General features: G+C 48.3%; 1 protein-coding gene across 2 annotated transcripts in view; it reads right to left on the minus strand.

Moving 5' to 3' along the window:
• LOC144142759 (uncharacterized) overlaps positions 1-17,268 on the minus strand; it is a 46,468-nt gene that overhangs the window by 10,918 nt on the left and 18,282 nt on the right. For both annotated transcript variants that reach the window (XM_077674457.1, XM_077674458.1), the window contains exons 8-15: positions 15,750-15,824; positions 11,390-11,773; positions 10,331-10,408; positions 8,875-9,027; positions 7,608-7,838; positions 6,238-6,415; positions 4,414-4,680; positions 895-1,011 (exon numbers count right to left, since the gene is read on the minus strand). In XM_077674457.1, coding sequence (XP_077530583.1) covers positions 895-1,011; positions 4,414-4,680; positions 6,238-6,415; positions 7,608-7,838; positions 8,875-9,027; positions 10,331-10,408; positions 11,390-11,773; positions 15,750-15,824 — 1,483 coding nt within the window. The remainder of the gene's footprint in view (positions 1-894; positions 1,012-4,413; positions 4,681-6,237; positions 6,416-7,607; positions 7,839-8,874; positions 9,028-10,330; positions 10,409-11,389; positions 11,774-15,749; positions 15,825-17,268) is intronic.

A 17,268-nucleotide genomic window follows, 5' to 3' on the forward strand; every position in this document is an offset into this window, starting at 1 on the left:
GCGCGCGCGTTTTGAAAGGGGTTTGCTATGAATGCGCGATATCGTCTGCCTTGTCTCACGCAGTTTGTCATCACTGGAGTCGTTTATAAGCATATTAAGTCCAAAAAATCACGGGAACGGCTCGCGCCATGTTCAAAATATTCCCAGTAACGCCCTACTTGCGCAGCGCGGAGAAACATCCGGCTACGGTGATAAGGCACAGTGGAAACTTCCGGTGCCGTTCTTAAAGGAGCACTGACACCAATTTTCGGCGTTAATATTATTGCACAGTTCGCTTCCTTCACTCAACATAATACCCTGGCTGAAATATGAGCGGCCTGCGACACGAAGAACGTAGTTCAATTGGATCTCATTTATCGCGCCGACGGAGCAGCGCGCGGAGCGGCACTCAGCAAATGGACATCAGCGTGACGTCAATCCAAGAGCGGAAAAGAAGTGACGCGACAGCGCTCGTCAAAAACTCGTGACGTCCCTTCACGCGCGCGACCCCACGAGCGGCGAGCGGGCGCAACACCCTCTCAAGCGGGCGCCGGTGACGTCCGCACAAAGCGGTGACGTCTGTCCGGGAGTCTGTCATATGCGCCGTTCGGGATGAAAGCGCGGGAATTTGAAACAAACGATTTTCAGGCCGTTCAATGTAATTAACTATCGCGCGCTGAAGTATTTGAAGGGCTGTTTCGGGTTCGCCAGACCATTAAGCATCGATAAAAACAATAAAAGTGGAAAATGAAATTTTCGTGTCAGTGCTCCTTTAAGTTGTCACCGAGTATAGTACCAACTAGCCCAGCAACATGCTGTACCCAGCGAATGCCCCTTTGAGACACAAGCATGCCGCCATCCATCTTGTTAAGCGCTATGTCACACAGTGCAGCACTGACCACTGCCAAAACCCACCGTGGTTTGTCCTCATGCCCGTGTTTTCCTTGAAGACGCTGGACGGCCGGTAAGACATGAACTTCCTTACGGATGGACCGGCTGTTCTTGTCCCGGCCACGTCCAGCCGAGGAGACACTGAAAAAGTTAAGGCCATTCCACTCAATGTGAAAGCTGTCAGAAGTGCAGAGCAGTGATTCGTCATAATGAGCTGTGGCGCCATTATCCGCTCACTGCTACCAACCAATGCAACTCAAATTCCCCGCCTTCGCTTTAGTAGTAGCTTTGGTCCATCTTTTTAGGTATAAAATATGCAAGTGACACATGGGGAATTAATTGACGGAAAGTTGGTGCGCGGGTTATACGCAGGGGCGGGTTATATGCGCGAAAATACGGTATATAAAAATTTCCTCATAATTGATTATGTCGGCCGGACACGCCTGTTACCATCTCGTGAAAACACATAGTGTAACAAGTTTTACAAGCAATAAATAAATATATCTTATCTATTCTCTATTGTTTATATTGTGGGAATCGTGGAGAACCGCGACCTGCGATCCCGAGCCAGCGCGCGCTTCGGGAGAGACGCTTGTGCGCTGAAACCGGTCCGGCGCTGCGTTGTTTCGTCGGCGTCCCCCGAGAGATGGCACCACCGATCTATGCGGGCATAGGCGCGCTGGCGCGGGCGGCGCGAGCGTGCGCGCAGGGGAGTCGGGCAAGTCTCGTCAGAGACCCGGTTGGGGCGAGATCGGCGGAACGCGGCGGTGATGGATTCATGCATCTCAGGTGGGAGCTTTGTTTGTCGCGCGCCGTGAGTGCCTGCCTCCCGTTCGCGGTCACGACCCGGACGGCGTGATTCGTGAACGCCGTCGAGCCTTGTGCTCGCATGCTTTGGGATTCCCCAAATAAACGGCTGTGCTTCGGCACTACTGTCTACTGTGTTCTCGTATCGGCGAACCTCGCTGGGCTGCCGTAGCCATGGGAGCCCGCGTGGTTGACACGCCGGGAGCTAGCGTGGTGGCTTACGCCAGGACTGGCTAAGTCGCCCCGAGGAACCCCTCGTATATACCACATGGCGCCCAACGTGGGGCTCGTATTCAGACGAATGCGAGGTTGCTAGCTCCCCGAGAAATGCGTTGCTGCAGTCGTAGCCCGCTACCCTTTGTCCGGAAGACTTCGGACGAAACGCCTCGCGCCAGTCGGTTGCAGGCAGACAGTTATGATGCCCGATACAGCCGTGACGGCAAATGCGTAAACCTTCCTACACGCACCAGGCGGTGAGTCAGTAGGATACCTCCGAGCACCGCAGTCGCGGCCCGCTTGCGAAACGGGAGGTGCGTAGGCCTTGTTCCAACATGGCGGCGGGTCGCGAGCCCGCGTGGTTGACACGCCGGGAGCTAGCGTGGTGGCTTACGCCAGGACTGGCTAAGTCGCCCCGAGGAACCTCACGTATATCCCACATGACCTGAGAGGCATGGTATCCGCAATCGCCGCCATGTTCCGCCGATCTCGTCCCGACCGGGTCTCCGACGAGAGTCTCCCCGACTCCCGTGCGCGCCTATCCCCGCACACATCGGTGGCGCCATCTCTCGGGGGGACGCCGACGAACCAGCAGAGCGCCGGACCGGTTTCAGCGCACAAGCGTCTCTCCCGAAGCGCGCGCTGGCTCGGGATCGGAGGTCGCGGTTCTCCACGATTCCCACAATATTATATGTGAATAATAAACAGATAACTTAAATAATTTAAAAACTAATTTCTCTTCATCAAAGCCTCCTTATGCTGCTTTTTATGCTTTGCACAACACATGCGATATATGCAGAAGGGTCAAAAACAGAAAATGGCAGCTTTTTTCTCAAACAGGTTTTTGTTAGCGGAGAAGATAGAAGTCCCATGTGAAGGGATGAAATGAAAGACTTCGCGGACACGAGACCAGACCGCTTAGAACAGTTTCATACTAATATATACCATATTTACTTGCGTAATGAACCCACTTTCTTTCAAGAAAATTCAGCATGAATTGGGGGAGGGTTCATTATGCGGGGAAAAAAATTGCCACAGTTTTAAAAGTCGAAATTTCATACAATAAAGTTGCCAAGAGAAGCACTGTCAGGGCCTTGCCATTTTCGTAAAAACACGTAGGTCAGTGTGATTAATCTTTTTTTTTTATACCGAACATGCTAGTGGTATCCCACTCGCCATGGAGCTGTCGCCCTTACTGAAGACTTTCCGCCTCACATTAGCTGTCGGCCCGCAGCGCACAGTCCTCCGTGGCGTGGCACTTCAAAACTTTCCCCACACTGGAAACTTCCCTTGTTTTGGGCCCACGAAACACACGGCGATCCCTATTCACCGACAAAAAACCTCGTTTTCGCCCGTAGCGTATACGCAGTGGGTCAACACTGAAGTACCGCCCAGCCGCACGGTTTCCATGTGCATCAATGCATGCTTCACCACCTTCAGTTTAAAACCGGCTGTGTAGCTCATGCACTGGCCCATCGTACGGCGCGCACAAGGAGCACAAAAAAAAAAAAAAAAGGTCAGAACACAGCTAAACAACAAACCCACGGAGCGTAATGGCAAAGTCGCGGAACATCAAGAGCAGAGGAGTGCGTTTAGTGCCTTGTTCACACGCTACCAGAACCAGCCAGAACAGCAACGAACAGGGAAGGAGTGCGGAGTACATGTTGTGCTTTGTTCGCATGCAGCAACGTTTTTGAAGAAAGTTTGTTTTCGGTTCAGCAGGTGGCACTCCGCAAGCGCGCAATTTTTAAATTGTGAGCCACGGCATTCGTGCACGCGTCCCTGGCTAAAGTTGAGATTTTTTTGTTGGAATGAGTTTTTAGCATTTCTGTATGTACAGTAGCGCGATATCAAGTTACTGCGATAGTCTACGGTATCAGCAACCATGTTGAGTTAAAAGCATATTCTCGCTGCATTTTCCATTAAAAGTGACTAAAAAAGTAAATTCTCAAGAAGAAAAGTGGGGGATGGTTCATTACGCGAGTGGGTTCATTACACGAGTAAATACAATACTAGATGGAAATCTGGCGCTGTAGTCGCAGGCCATGGTGGGCGGCGCCATTGCAGCTAGCAACGTTCCTCGCCTACTTGGCTTGGCTAGCCACATGGCTTCTTTTTTGACTCGAAGCAAAAATCACCAAAAAAGGGTAACATCTTTTTCGTGTTCATCTTGCATGAAGCTTCTAAATAATCACTTACAAATAAATCTTTCCGGAAATTCAATTTTATAATACCGAAACAAATTTGAATGATCTTTTAGAGTTTTTTTTTTTTTTTTTGCAGCCAGAGGCAACTTTCCAGCCTGTTTACAAGCCACGCCAAGGACAAGTGGAACGTGCCTTCCTGGTACATGCAGCACGCTCACTGAAGCGCGGCTCCGCTAGACGGTGGCGCCAGATTTCCCTCTAGTGTGTGTTAATATGAAACTCTACGGTTTAGAAGTCCACAAAACAGGCCTCTCGAGACCAACACTCTGGTGATGACGACGATGAGGTCGCAAAAATGACAGACACCACCAACCGGGCTGGAAGACCGCTCGCTGTCTAGGCGTCTCGGCGACGAACGTCTCGTTCACAGCAGCGTAGCCTCCGCCGAGGGGGGTGCAAACGGACGGCGACGGCGGTGTGCGGTAGGGTGAAGAACGGGTGCCGCATGCGGGACCCCAGGAGGGTGCAACTGGTGTCTGCGGCACCGCCCTCGAGTTGGTAGCAGCAGTGGGTGCACGCGCGCGCATAGGGTGCGGAGAGCCGTGCGGGAACCGCACAAATGTTGCCTCGCCGGAGAAGCCTGGAAATTGAATCGAAAGGAGAGGGGTGTGAGCGTTGTCAGAAAGCACACACACACGCACACCAGTGGTATTGGGTCCCCAGCTACAAAAGGCGATCTCCCAGCTCAACCAAAAAAAGCTGTCCCCTCTGGTTGTAGCGGAAAAACACTTTGCCCCTGCCGAGATGCGACAAAAATTGACATACGAAGGTTCTTCTGGTACCTGGTCCCCGAAATTAAAAAAAAAATGCAACGCAAGAAACCTCAAAAATAGAAACACAGGATTTTTTTTAACCTGCTACTTTGGACAACACAACACAAATCTGGGGATTTCCCCTAAATTTAGTCCGTCAACTTAAAAGATATTACAGTCACATTTTGTCGAATATTACAGTCCCTCTATTATGGGCAAAGAAAAAAATAGCACGGACTTGAAACTAGAAGAGAGAAGAAGCTACTCGGGCCCACTCTGTTGCTTTAACAAACCAAACTGGTTCGTAACAATGATTGCAGATATGACACTACGCTCGCAGAACATGAAGATATCAACACTTAGGAAAAAAAAAAAAAAAGCGAGCAGTGCAAAATACTGCTGTAAATAACTTCTGGAATGAGAAGCCATGGCAATACAAATCCGTATAGATGAGGCTCCAGCATCACTATTAGTGCTGTGGAAGTATTCCAGCTTCCAGGTCGAAACAATGGGGCCAGGGGTCAGACGTACGAGATCAGTTTTTCGATTGATTACGAGGTTTAATGCACCGACGCTTCACAGGCGATAAGGCGCACCGTAGTGGAGGGCTCCGGATCAATTTTGACCATCTGGGGATCTTTAACGTGCGCCAAAATTTCGAACCCACGAGCGTTTTTTGCTTTTCGCTGCCATCAGAAAAGCGGCAGCCGCGGCCGGGAATCGAACCCGCGTCCTAGCCACTGAGCCTGTTGTAAGAGATATACTTCTCCTGTCGTTGCAGGTTTTTGAATTAACCCAGAAGAAGCACTTCGATATTTCGTTCGTCAAACTGTTTATTCACTTCTCGTTGGAGCCAATTCGAGCAGTCGCCGAAACGATGCTCGTCCGTGGGCCCCTCCGAGTCGTTCTCCTTGCTTTCCGCTTTCGCGGTCACCAAGAGCCGGGCCGCTCCCTCGCTTCCCCGAATTTCGCGAGCGGCCCCTCCCTCCAGTCGCGGTGTCCCGTTACGGCCAGAGGCGCCTCTTAATGGCTTTTCCTTTCCTGCGCCCGGCCGTTCTGTCGTCCCTCTGTGGGCTCTCTCCACGACTGGACGGAAGGTCTGCGCACAGTTCTAACAGAGCCACTGCGGCGGGTGAGATCAGTTTTTTAGGCGGAGCTGACGAGCCAATCGGCGAAGCACTGCAGCCATCTGTTATTGCATGAACACCGAGAGTGGCTACTTTGAATTCTATTGTGGGGCGCGTCTCTCAGAGTGCAGTGCCCAGATCTGTCATCCTCAAAAGAGAGTTAGCAAAAGAGAGTTAGCAAGAGAGTTAGCAAAAGTTAGTTGACAAAAGTTAGTTGGCAAAAGTTAGTTGACAAAAGAGAGTTAGCGGGTCACGCACCTTGCTCGAATGGGTCGTCACTGCCCACTGTGCTGGCAATCGCCAGAGGGGCGGCAGACTTGCGTCGCACCGTAGCACGGAAGCGCCAGTCCGGAGCAGACAGCAGGCTTCCCAGGCTCAGAGACGACGAGTCCTTGGGCTGCTGCTCGTCCGCCCATGTCACGCCGGGGCCCTTCGCCTGGGCAGAGACAACGTCGTCGCTTGCACACGCGTCACTTGCCAGAGGACTTCAATGAAATGAGCTGTCTTTCAATGCAGAACAGCGGTCGGAGGACGTCGTTCAGACAGACAGAGAGGAGGAGGGGGCAGAGAAAACTTTTGCAAGGTCCCGAACTGGCTCTTGTGTCCTCCAACACAGTCACTGAGGCATTTACGAACGAGAATCGTCACACACTCGGTGCAGTGCTAACAATTGCAGGCACCCTCTCCTTTCCCCCTTGCTCGAGCTGATGCTGCATACGTATGTTACAATCCCTTCCCTTGGACCACCTTGAGAGGTCTGCATATTGCAATACAAAAATTGTACTGCCTCCATTCATTGAGAAGAAAGCTTGTGAGGGTGGTGCCAATGAGCACCGAGAGAGAGGGCGCTACATGACGACACAACCATTATCATCGGAACTGACCGAAGATGGAGAAGTGGAATATGAGGGAGGTTAGGGTGGGTGCGAAGGGAATCGAGGGTTAGTAACTCATCCGACGCAGACACAGCTGACCGAGTGAGTGCTGCATCATGACCAGCTATCAAGTGCGCAATGAAACTTGATTCTGCCCGATGGGAAGGCGACGCCACCTCGCATCTTAAAAGTAAAACAGCCCCTGCACAAGGTGGGCAACTTTGGTTTTACAAGTGCTACTTGTAGGACAAGCTTGTGGTGACTTTCAAAATGTACACACACTGGCAAGGGCACGTTGTTGGTCCTTATAGCATGTTTACATTCTCACATATGAAAGGAAATCCTTTAAAAATTGTTTGAAACTTGCACACAGCGCGTATGTACCACCTTATCTATTCATGGGAGCCATTCAACTATACTAGAAGCCTTAGAAAAATGCTCTTGGACACAGACAGGCGCCGTGAACAAAGGGGAGTTGTTGATCAAAGGGGGCGTTGCCAAACAAAGGGGTGTCAGAATGTACAAAAGTGTCAATGAACGAAACTGTGTCGTCGAATGGAAGTAGATGACCGAAAGGGATTGGTGTCCTTGGGGTGTTGTTGAAGAAAAGGAGTCGTTGAGCAAAGGGTGTCGTTAAAAGTGGTGCCCTTGAGCAAAGGGGAGTTGTTTAAGGAAAGGAGTCATAGGAAAAGGAGTAATTGAACAAAGGGTGTCTAGTTACGCCCCCACTGAAGGGTGCGGGTGTGTGCCCACCTTCTTGACGACGGCTGCGTGGGCATCGCGCTGGTCGCTGCTGCAGCAGTTGCGGTAGTCCAGAATGTCATACAGGTTGCGCAGGTGCGGCAGGGCGCTACCGTTGAGGGCCTCCCAGTGTTCGCACTTCTGGCCCAGCAGCTCTGCCAGGCAGGCGAACATGCGCTCGCGCCCCGACACCTCCGCCAGCTGCACGTCCCGCTCCAGGCTTGGCAGCTCCGCTTCCACCAGCTGCGTGGAGGCGGCAACAAAGACGGTGGCCATCTTTGAACTTCACGAGCCCATTCCCACTGTCAGGGGCAGTACTGAACATTTGCCAGCAAGTGCTCCCAACCTAGTTCTGGCCAGAGTTCTCCAAATTACACCAGTTGCGAAGTTCAGAATCCCGGCTGGGCAAGCGCCCATGGTTTGTTGAAGCTGAGGGGGACAGTGTATGGGCAGTGAGGGGGACAGTGTATGAGGAAAACACTAAAATTTGCTAAAATTTGCTCAATGACAGAACCTAATAAAATACAGCCTGCTTTTCAAATTATAAAACAAATTACGTAATATTTACTTATGTTTCCATTTTTTTTTATGACTTACAGCAGCAGCTGTGACACTTGAGTACTACTTTAACGTACTTGCTCCATGCTTACCCCTGTGAAGGGGGGCAAATCGTGGACAATTTTTTGATACAAGGGGCCTACGGGGAGTTTCGGGATGGGTGCATATTGAGCAACCCTGGTTTTGGCAACTTGAAATTGCCGCCTTTTTGCGAGCAGGCACCCCCACACAACACTGGCTGTGTTGCTGCATCCAGTTTTTTTATACCAACTCCGAGGAGTGATTTGATGGATTACAGAGTAATTAGACTTGCTCCAACAAAGTTTTTGATCATTCTGTGCACCACTATGACCTGCCATCATCAAATTCTTTGAGGAAAAAAAAAAGTCCACCCATCATCTTGTATTTCGCAGAAATCCTGAATGAGTGCCCCCTACCTTTAACCTGGTTTCTTATCCACAACTCAAGGGAGGGGGGGGGGGGAGGGTGTTCTACAGACTTATGGTACACTCATCTTTTGTGGCTACTCGTCAAAGCTAAAGAAAAGACCGAGTCTAGCCAAATTTGGGGTTGAACGCTTTGGGCCCTTCAGCGCAAAGCCACACTCATAGGTGGCAGAAGTCTAAAACGACAGTGCCGCCCAAATTTCAGTAAACAGACTATGAAGTGACCCCGGCTTCTGCACAAACACTACCCCAGCATCCATCAAACCGGTACCCACCTGCAGGCAACCATCCGCAGAGGCCTTGTCAAACAATTCCTGGCAGCACTCGAAGTTGGTCCGCCGTTCGTTGTCGAGCACCTCGAGGCGTTCCTTGGCGGCAAGGCGCTTGGCAGCCTGGGACTGGAGGAAGTTGTCCAGCTTCTCGCAGTCCTGCCAATGCAAAAAGGAACGAAGAGGCCACATTGGTACGAGCGGGAATCTTCCGACTGTAGACACCCTCTTCGTGTAAAAGCCCGCCTTTTGGAACAGCCACAGGGATCCCTAACAAATGTCGGGGCTCCACACTACCCATATGTCACTTAAGGAAGAAAGGAAGAGGCAAAAAAGGCGATGATAGATGAAAGAATTGGAACCAGTGCATTCGTTTTTTTATGCACTGATATTTTCTTTGGAAAAAAAAAAACTCACCAAAAAGCGTGCATGCACGAGCAGAATTCATTTTTTGTAGCACCAACTAAGCAGGGTAGGCCTTTGTACTGTAATAAATGTTTTGGAGGACTTCCCTTTGCTACAACATCAGCATGTACGTGAAAATTTACTTCGTGTACATGTTAGTTCACTCTCTCTTTGTCGCAAAAGACTGACAAAAAGCAGCATTTCATATTTTGGATCAGGTCTCTGAAAAGAAAATACACAGTTTGAAGAAGACAGGGGTGTTTGTGAAACATTATTCCATCATCTGACAGTAAAAACGTCACATGCGTGATTGATGAAGGTGACTAGGCATTCATTACAAATTGTGTTTTCCTTACAATTACGAACAATGCCTGTGAACACAACATCAATGAGATGTCGAAATGGAAAAAAAAAAAAAACCACTACCCAGGAGGTTTTTTTTAGAGACAACAAGACACCAGTTACAGTCACATAAAAGTTAGCCTATTACTTACTGTAGTGCCAATGTCCCATACACCACAAATTAACTCCAAAACGGCCCGCTGGTCAAGTTTCATGGATTTACACTCTCCAAACGGCAATCGCGAGCCTTAGTTGGCTTACCTTTTGCAATGACAGACCATTTCCAATTGCACCAATTCCTCCCACCATCCTAAGTTTCATTGCCTTTCCGATTTACTCCACTGGTAGGCTTTGTTTCTGTGCGTGGAGATGAACATGACTCCATCCTCTCGCTAAGCGCAGAACAAGACGACGATATTAGAGCGTTCAGTCTGCTTCCATTTTTTAACTACATTGAAATAAAACTTATCCCTCAACTTGTCACTACAGGTACACGGCAGGATGCCGGACATTCCCTTATTCGAGTAAGAGTTATGTTTGAGCTGACATAAATCGATAAAAAAAGGCGAACGCCAAGTTCTCAAGTAGCACACAGGTTGCCAAGGACCACAGAGGAAACCGACCGCTCACATGAGTCGTTCAAGCAAAGCGTGGCCTGAAAACGGTGATCAGTGGACACTGTAGTCAAAAAGACAAGCGCAACGCTGGCGCTCACCTTGGCAGCCGCCTCCTCGGAAGTGCCCTGGAGGATCCTCAAGGTGGTGGCGATCTGCTGCCGCCAGTTCTCCTTGATCTGCGCAAGGATGGACCGTGGGAGGAATTAAAGTGGCAGCAGATCACAGCACAAATGTTTGGTGCTTCACACTGCTTTCCTTATGGCCAGCGTGAACACAACGCCCTGAACCAAGGATCAAAACAGCCAACAGCCACCAGCAATAACTCAGCGTTTCGTAACATTTCAATGAGTCCAAAACTTCATTTCACGAACCCCGAACATAGACACATGCACTGCCTTTCACACTCAATGGCCACCACATTTTTGATTAACTTTGCTTACCAAGCTGCGCAACTCCCCATAATCTGGCGCACGCTCTGAAGCATTATGGCCAGTTTCCATTATTGTCCATACTGTGATGTCTTCCATGTATATCGTATGTTTTGCACCTTCAACGCTATTGAAAATTTTTAGGAGAACCAACATCGCAATGTTGAACAGGAGCGGCGACATTATCGCACCCTGAGGCGTGCCTCCGTTTGCAGCACTTTCTTGCAATTCGAGGGAGCCGAGTGTGTTGTCTGTTTTAAAAATGTCTGTTTGCGACCTGAACTATGTAGTGAGCTGAAAATTGAAACGTGCTGAAATTATCTCCCAAAATGTCTGTTTGCGACCTGAACTATGTAGTGAGCTGAAAATTGAAACGTGCTGAAATTATCTCCCAAAATACTCCACATGAAACTAGCGCTGTTTAAACACGGAATAGTGGGAGGCCCACACAGATGAGCTGGTGTCTATCACATACGAGGGAAAAAAAAAACTACCTCGCCTTAACCACCGTTCAATAGGGTCCTGAAGGTGCACACCTTCACGACTGCTCCATGTCCATTACAGCTTTGCTGTAGATCTGCTCGTTTCTTTCTCTCATACAACTACCTCGGTCAAGAGCGCCTACCTCCCCGACCCCTCCAGCTCCTTTCCCAGCCCTCCACCGACAGTCACAAACCGATTAACCAAACAGCAACAGGTTCAAACAGGTTCGCTGACCACTGAACTTACCAGGGTGGTGCGGACGATGGTCTCTTGATCCCAGATCTGCTCGATGATCTGGGCCCGCTTATTGTATATCTTGTGGGCGGCCTTGATGTAAAACTCGGCCGCTTGGGCGAGTGCGGCAGCGGTGGGCGAATCTCCAGTCACATCCAGGCACAGCTGTGGAGTGACGGACAGCGGTCCCACTTCGAATTCGCCCGCACTGACTTTGCCGACTCCGGCTGTCGCACCTCCTGCTGAGCAAGCCCGAACTAGTGCCTCGTAGCGGGCGTCCGACTCTCGGAGTTTGGCCTCAAGCTCGGACACCCTGGCCTCGTAGGTGGCGCACTTTCCCTGGGCCACTTTCTTCTCCCCCTCCGACACCTCGAGCTTCCGCTGGACACATTCCAGCTAAAAGGACAAATTAAAAAAAAACATATATATATCTTGGGGTTCCAGCTGGGAGGATGGGTTAAAAATATATATATTGGGGTTCCAGCTGGAAGGACGGGTTAAAAATATATATATATCTTGGGGTTCCACCAGCTGGAAGGACGTGTTAAAGGGGCACTGAAGTGATTTGTAAACATTGCGGGATTACAGTCTACGCCCGTTACAACGGACCCTCTGAATCCGGAAAAAAACGTCCGCTGTAGCCGAAGTATGCAGTATCCGACGGGGGGGGGGGGGGGGGGGGGGGGGGGGGGGGAGGATGAGCCCTAAAGTGGGTACTTTGACGATATTGCATATGCATAGTACATACACTTTGTTCTTTCTGCACGCCTGCAGCACCTCTGCACAGTGTTCGCGCAAGGCCGAAAAATCGCGTAAACACCGTTTCCAAAGCTTCGCACCGGCACTTGCAAAAGGCCTGGCGCATGCGGTCAAGCGTGTAAAGACGCATGATAAGCTGAGCAAATAAAGCAAGAATATAACTAGGCGCTATTATTAACCAGCTATAAAACATCAGTCATGGCCATCTGAATTAGCTAGGCTCTTTTAAATCCCTCCACGATGAGGCAGGTTTTCCCCGAAACAGTTCGTCAATCAAACCGGATCGCTGCCTGACGTTCCCCCGAGGCAGCTTCCACATTTTTAACGATTTTAGTCTCGTCACTGAAACAGCTGTAATGAAATAATCCCATGACGGACAGCTGTGAAATCGGAAGATAGACCAGTAGGACTGCGCACAGTTACTGGCAGATTGCACACTGGATGGGAAACAACCCCCATACTTGAGGCATTTCTTACTTTTTTTCACCGAACGGAACGGGAACGATGCATGCGTGGGAATAATAAAGACCGAACTTCACTGAACCCGAGTTCTTTATTACATAAAAAAACTGACGAGGGCAGACTCGCCTCCGGGTGCACAACTTTGAGTATTCGATAGCCCTGTTTTCAATCTCACCGGAGTTGCGTTTATCAGCAGCGGCCTTGTTCTTGACGGTAGAGCGGACCATCTGCTTAGACAGGCCTGTACTTCTGGCGATGTCGGCCTGTTTTTCCCCATGCTCAACAGTGTTAATTACGCTTAATTTATCCGACAGTGAAATCAGCTACCCTGCCGCTTATGCCGCTGGTCGCACAAAAAAAAAGCCACTGGCACTGGCTTGGCTTGGCTGCGCCAACGACCCGGCTGTCAGCAATGTTGCCAGACATAACAGTTTTCTTGCCAAAATAAACAAAAAAAAAAAAAGTATATTGGGTGCCGGCCCCGCAGACGTCCGCTATAAACATTCAGTCGAAACAATTTTTCCCTAAAATTTAGTCTGTTGTAGCCGATAGTCTGCTCTAGCCGGGTCCGTTATGAGCGGAGTGGACTCCATTTAAAATGCATGGGGACCAGGCAAACCAACAGAAATGGTCTGTTGTAACCGAAAGTCCGTTGTTGCCGGATCCGCTGTAACGAGCGTAGACTGTACTAGTGCAAATTGTAGTGCGGAGTCCATAGGCCATGTTTCGACCACTGAGTGCGTTTACGCGAATTTATTTAGTAGAAAAATCACTTCGAAAATGCTGTCCTCCCCTGTGCATCCTCGCCCATTTTCTGTGGCGTTTTTGTGCGATGCCAGGAAGAGATGACTTGGCTTTGACTGCGCTACTGCACGGCTCGCCGACCTTCCGACAGAGTCAGTCGGCTCAGCGTTTAGTTTGCTTTTAATACGCTAGCTGTCGGGTTTTGGGCCTCATGGGAACCAAATATTTCCTCGTTATAGCCGATATCGCGCAGCCCTCACAGTTTCAGTTCCGTTATAAAAAGAATAGGCATCACTAAAATGAAGCAAGACCAAACAAACTTCGTATTTAGTTCACTATATCCGATAATTTGCTATAGTAGTGTTCGCTATAGTGAGGTTCAACTGTATTCGATTTTTCGTACAGTAGAATCTGTAGTAGACCGTGCTTTCGACAAGCGCGCCTTGTAAAGGCAGTAAATTTTATCTCGCTGTGCGGCATAATCTGCGCTTGCGTCGATCTTTCCTTCGTGTTGTTGTTGTCAAGCGACATGTTAGGGCAGCTTCCGGTAAAGCAATCACAGCCGCTTTCGTTGTTTGCGACAGCGCCTCCATTAATTTAAAATCAATAGGTTCAGACTTGCCTACGCGTTGCCTATAATTGTGGTACAGAAACTCCAGTATAATTTGTTTTTCAAATGCGTATCGCGTCCTCTTCAGACTACTGAGGTCTCGCCTCATAGTGCTCGACTGCTGCAAATGAGAGTTGAAAAGTGCGTCGTTCTTCTGGTTGAAAACAGACATCCCGACTCCCAAACGCACGAACTAGCTTCTGTTTCTGCACAAAAACTAACGAAAAATCGAGGCCCGTATAAACAAAAAGCCAAATATCAATTCAAATCAAATCAAACGAAGTGTATTAATTCAACATAAGAATAAAGGGGGTTATGTTTTGCAGACAAGGGACAGATTTGGATATCTTCGAATAGGATTTTCGAAAAGATTCGATTTTTTTTTTCTATTTTCCTAGTTCGATTCGAAAGTTACTATTCGGTATTCGCACACCCCTACCTGAAAGTCCTCAAGGGTACTCAGAATCGCAAGAGATGTAACCTCCACCACGACATACGTTCCAAAGCTGCAGTAGTAACTTCCGATCAGTGAGAAGGTTGCACATCAGCCCCCAAGACGTCTGAGCTCTTGCAGGTAAAAATCTTGATTTGTGTGCTTGGGATTTGTTTCATTTCCCAATTGCACAGAGAGTGTGCTTAGCAGGGACCACTTGACCATGCATGCATTCTTGATTAATGGTATTACGCACTACTCGACTGGTTAAAGGGGCTTCCGTCAGATTGAAGTCTCGCTCATGCAAGTAATCCTCTCCGAGGTGGAATTAAAAATCAAATTGGGGGTTTAACACACCAAAGCTACGCGTGGGCTATGAGGTGAGCCATAGTGGAGGGCTCCGGATTAATCTCGACCTCCTGGGGATCTTCAGCGTGCGCCCAAGTCTCGATTGAGAGTTTTTGCTTTTTTGCCTTCATCTAAAAAACGTCCTCAGGCACAGCCGTTCATCAACACTACAGCCACTGAGCCACAACAGCATGTTTTAGACTTAAGGGAGCAGTTGGGTCTTTGGGGCCGAAAAACGGTAAAAAAAAAGCGATTTCTGAAAAATGGCATTTTCAGCCTCCACGGCCATTATTCTATCAGTTTGTAAATTTCCTCATCAAAAGGCACTATATTTTGTTGTTATTATATTATAATAGCATTTCAAAGTGCACTCTGCAGCTCAGTTAGCGCAGAATTCGATGGTGAAATGGCACTTTTCATGCAATGCAAAGCTAGCATTTCGTCCTCGGATATCTTGGCACCCAGAGCAGGTACAACTGTAATTCTTTTTGCTTCTGATACCGAAATGTGTGGAGAATACAATGTTGGAAGCAAATTTTTCAAATGGAGGCTTTGGAAAATTATTATTGCGTTCAATTGGCACCACCTGCGAGCCATTTCTGGCAGAGCGCAGGAGGAGCGAAGTTCACTGTGTTGTAAAACGACCAAAAATAGCTGAATCAAAAAAGTTCTTCCTACGTTGTATTCTTTAGTCATTTGTCTGCCTAGCCACATGGTAATTGCCATTCTGTATGAAGTGGTTATTTTGTAACTGTGACTCAAAATAATGGCAATTAATCATTAATTAACTCAAAATATAATCAACTTACCAAAATCTAACGGCAGATTTGAAATCAGCACAAAAAACTATCATACAGCGCAGTTTCATTAAAATTGGTTTGGAAATAAAAAAAAAATAGCTCTAAGACCAGTATGCCCCTTAACGGGGTTTGACTGTAACAGGAAAAAAAGGCGCCTGGCTACGCGAAACCACAGTGCTTCGGCAACCAAGTTATTTCTCCCCCCACACGACTCACCTTCTGCTTCATGTCGTTGATGAGGCCACTGTACATCGACATGTGCACGTTGACGCTGAGGATGTTTTTCTTGGCCTGCGGAATTACAAGCCCACAAAATTACAAGGACAGTACCAGACAAACCTTACCACTGTTGTGGTTTGTAGGCAAAACCACAGTCGAGATAACAGCCGGTGTTTAACAATGCCAGACATGTCATCCAAACTTGCGTTTCCCTGTTTCGTTCCCTTGAAAACATAGAACTTACTTTAATAACTCAGTTTCAAAGTTATGTTCTACTAGCTTATTCATTGTCAACTGACACGCTGCTGTGAATCTTGGGCATTTCAAACTTGATCCAATCATTCACCCTCAAAAACACGCGCTCTGCACACTATGGCATTTTTAACTAAGTCTTCCCAGCAATTCTTTATGACCTGACCTACAAGTACTCATATTTATGCTTGTTTGTGACAAGAAGATTCCCAGTGTTAACAAAATGATTTTTTTCTGTTATCATCCTTTTTTAATAAACTTGTATTTTCTGCCTGGTACACTACAAATGCTAGCAATGCAGTTTTAACCTTCCCGTAGCATGCAATACCTATGGTCAATGACTACTGCACTATTATGCAGCAAAGGCTCGGAATACTTTCACTATAGAAGCTAAAATTGCTACTAGCTTTGTATTGACAGTTAAAGGGCACTACTTACCCAGCAGTATAGGAAATTTCATTTTCGTTTCTTTGAGAGAGCATCGTATTATTCTTATTACGGCTTATTCTACACTGCAAATTCATTACCTTTTGACTCTCTGGTGCGATGATTGCCGCCACATTTTCCTATTCATATAACAGGCCCAGCCTAGTAGTGGCCCAGCAGTTTTTGGTAAGTATTTTTGTTTCAGTGAACAGTTGATAAAAAAAATAAAAGCACCGACGATTACTATGCTCCCTAATCTGAAACTTGTGCGCAGCGCATATCTGCTGCATCGCAGGAAGTGATCTCATGATCAGCGAACATATACGGTGGCAGCTGGCAAGCATGTTGCTGCAAGTCGTGTTTGAACCTCCTGCGCAGATGTCAAGCAGTTAAAAAAAAAAAATGACTAAAAAAATGACGGAGGCTCATGTTAATGGGCAAGACTTGAAGGTAGCGAAGCTGTACGCAACCTTCACGGCCATCACGACGGTTTAAGTCCGCGATTGCAGCCGATTTGCTGCTTCATGGCTGCCCGCAACAACCTTTACTCCATCGTTGTTGCTACGGGTGTGGGCTTCTTTATTTTTTTTTTTTTGAAGTGATGATTATTAGACATCACCTTGGAAGGGTGTACGCTAGAGTTATTTTCTTTTGCCAATCTTCACTAATCTCCCCATGTGGGAACACTTGGCTCGACAAACGTGGGCAGGGGACGCTGGGCAGTCGTTGCAAGGCACGCACACATGACAGCTAAGAATTTTTTAGATGCGGCGCATCTCTTGCTCTGAGGCATGTCCCTCCAGCGTCGGCGGCGTCCGCACGCCACCTGCGCGACTCT

Source organism: Haemaphysalis longicornis, unplaced genomic scaffold (assembly GCF_048455015.1).
Source record: "Haemaphysalis longicornis isolate Haplotype H1 unplaced genomic scaffold, Haemaphysalis longicornis Haplotype H1 scaffold_6, whole genome shotgun sequence".
Lineage (NCBI taxonomy): Eukaryota > Metazoa > Arthropoda > Arachnida > Ixodida > Ixodidae > Haemaphysalis > Haemaphysalis longicornis.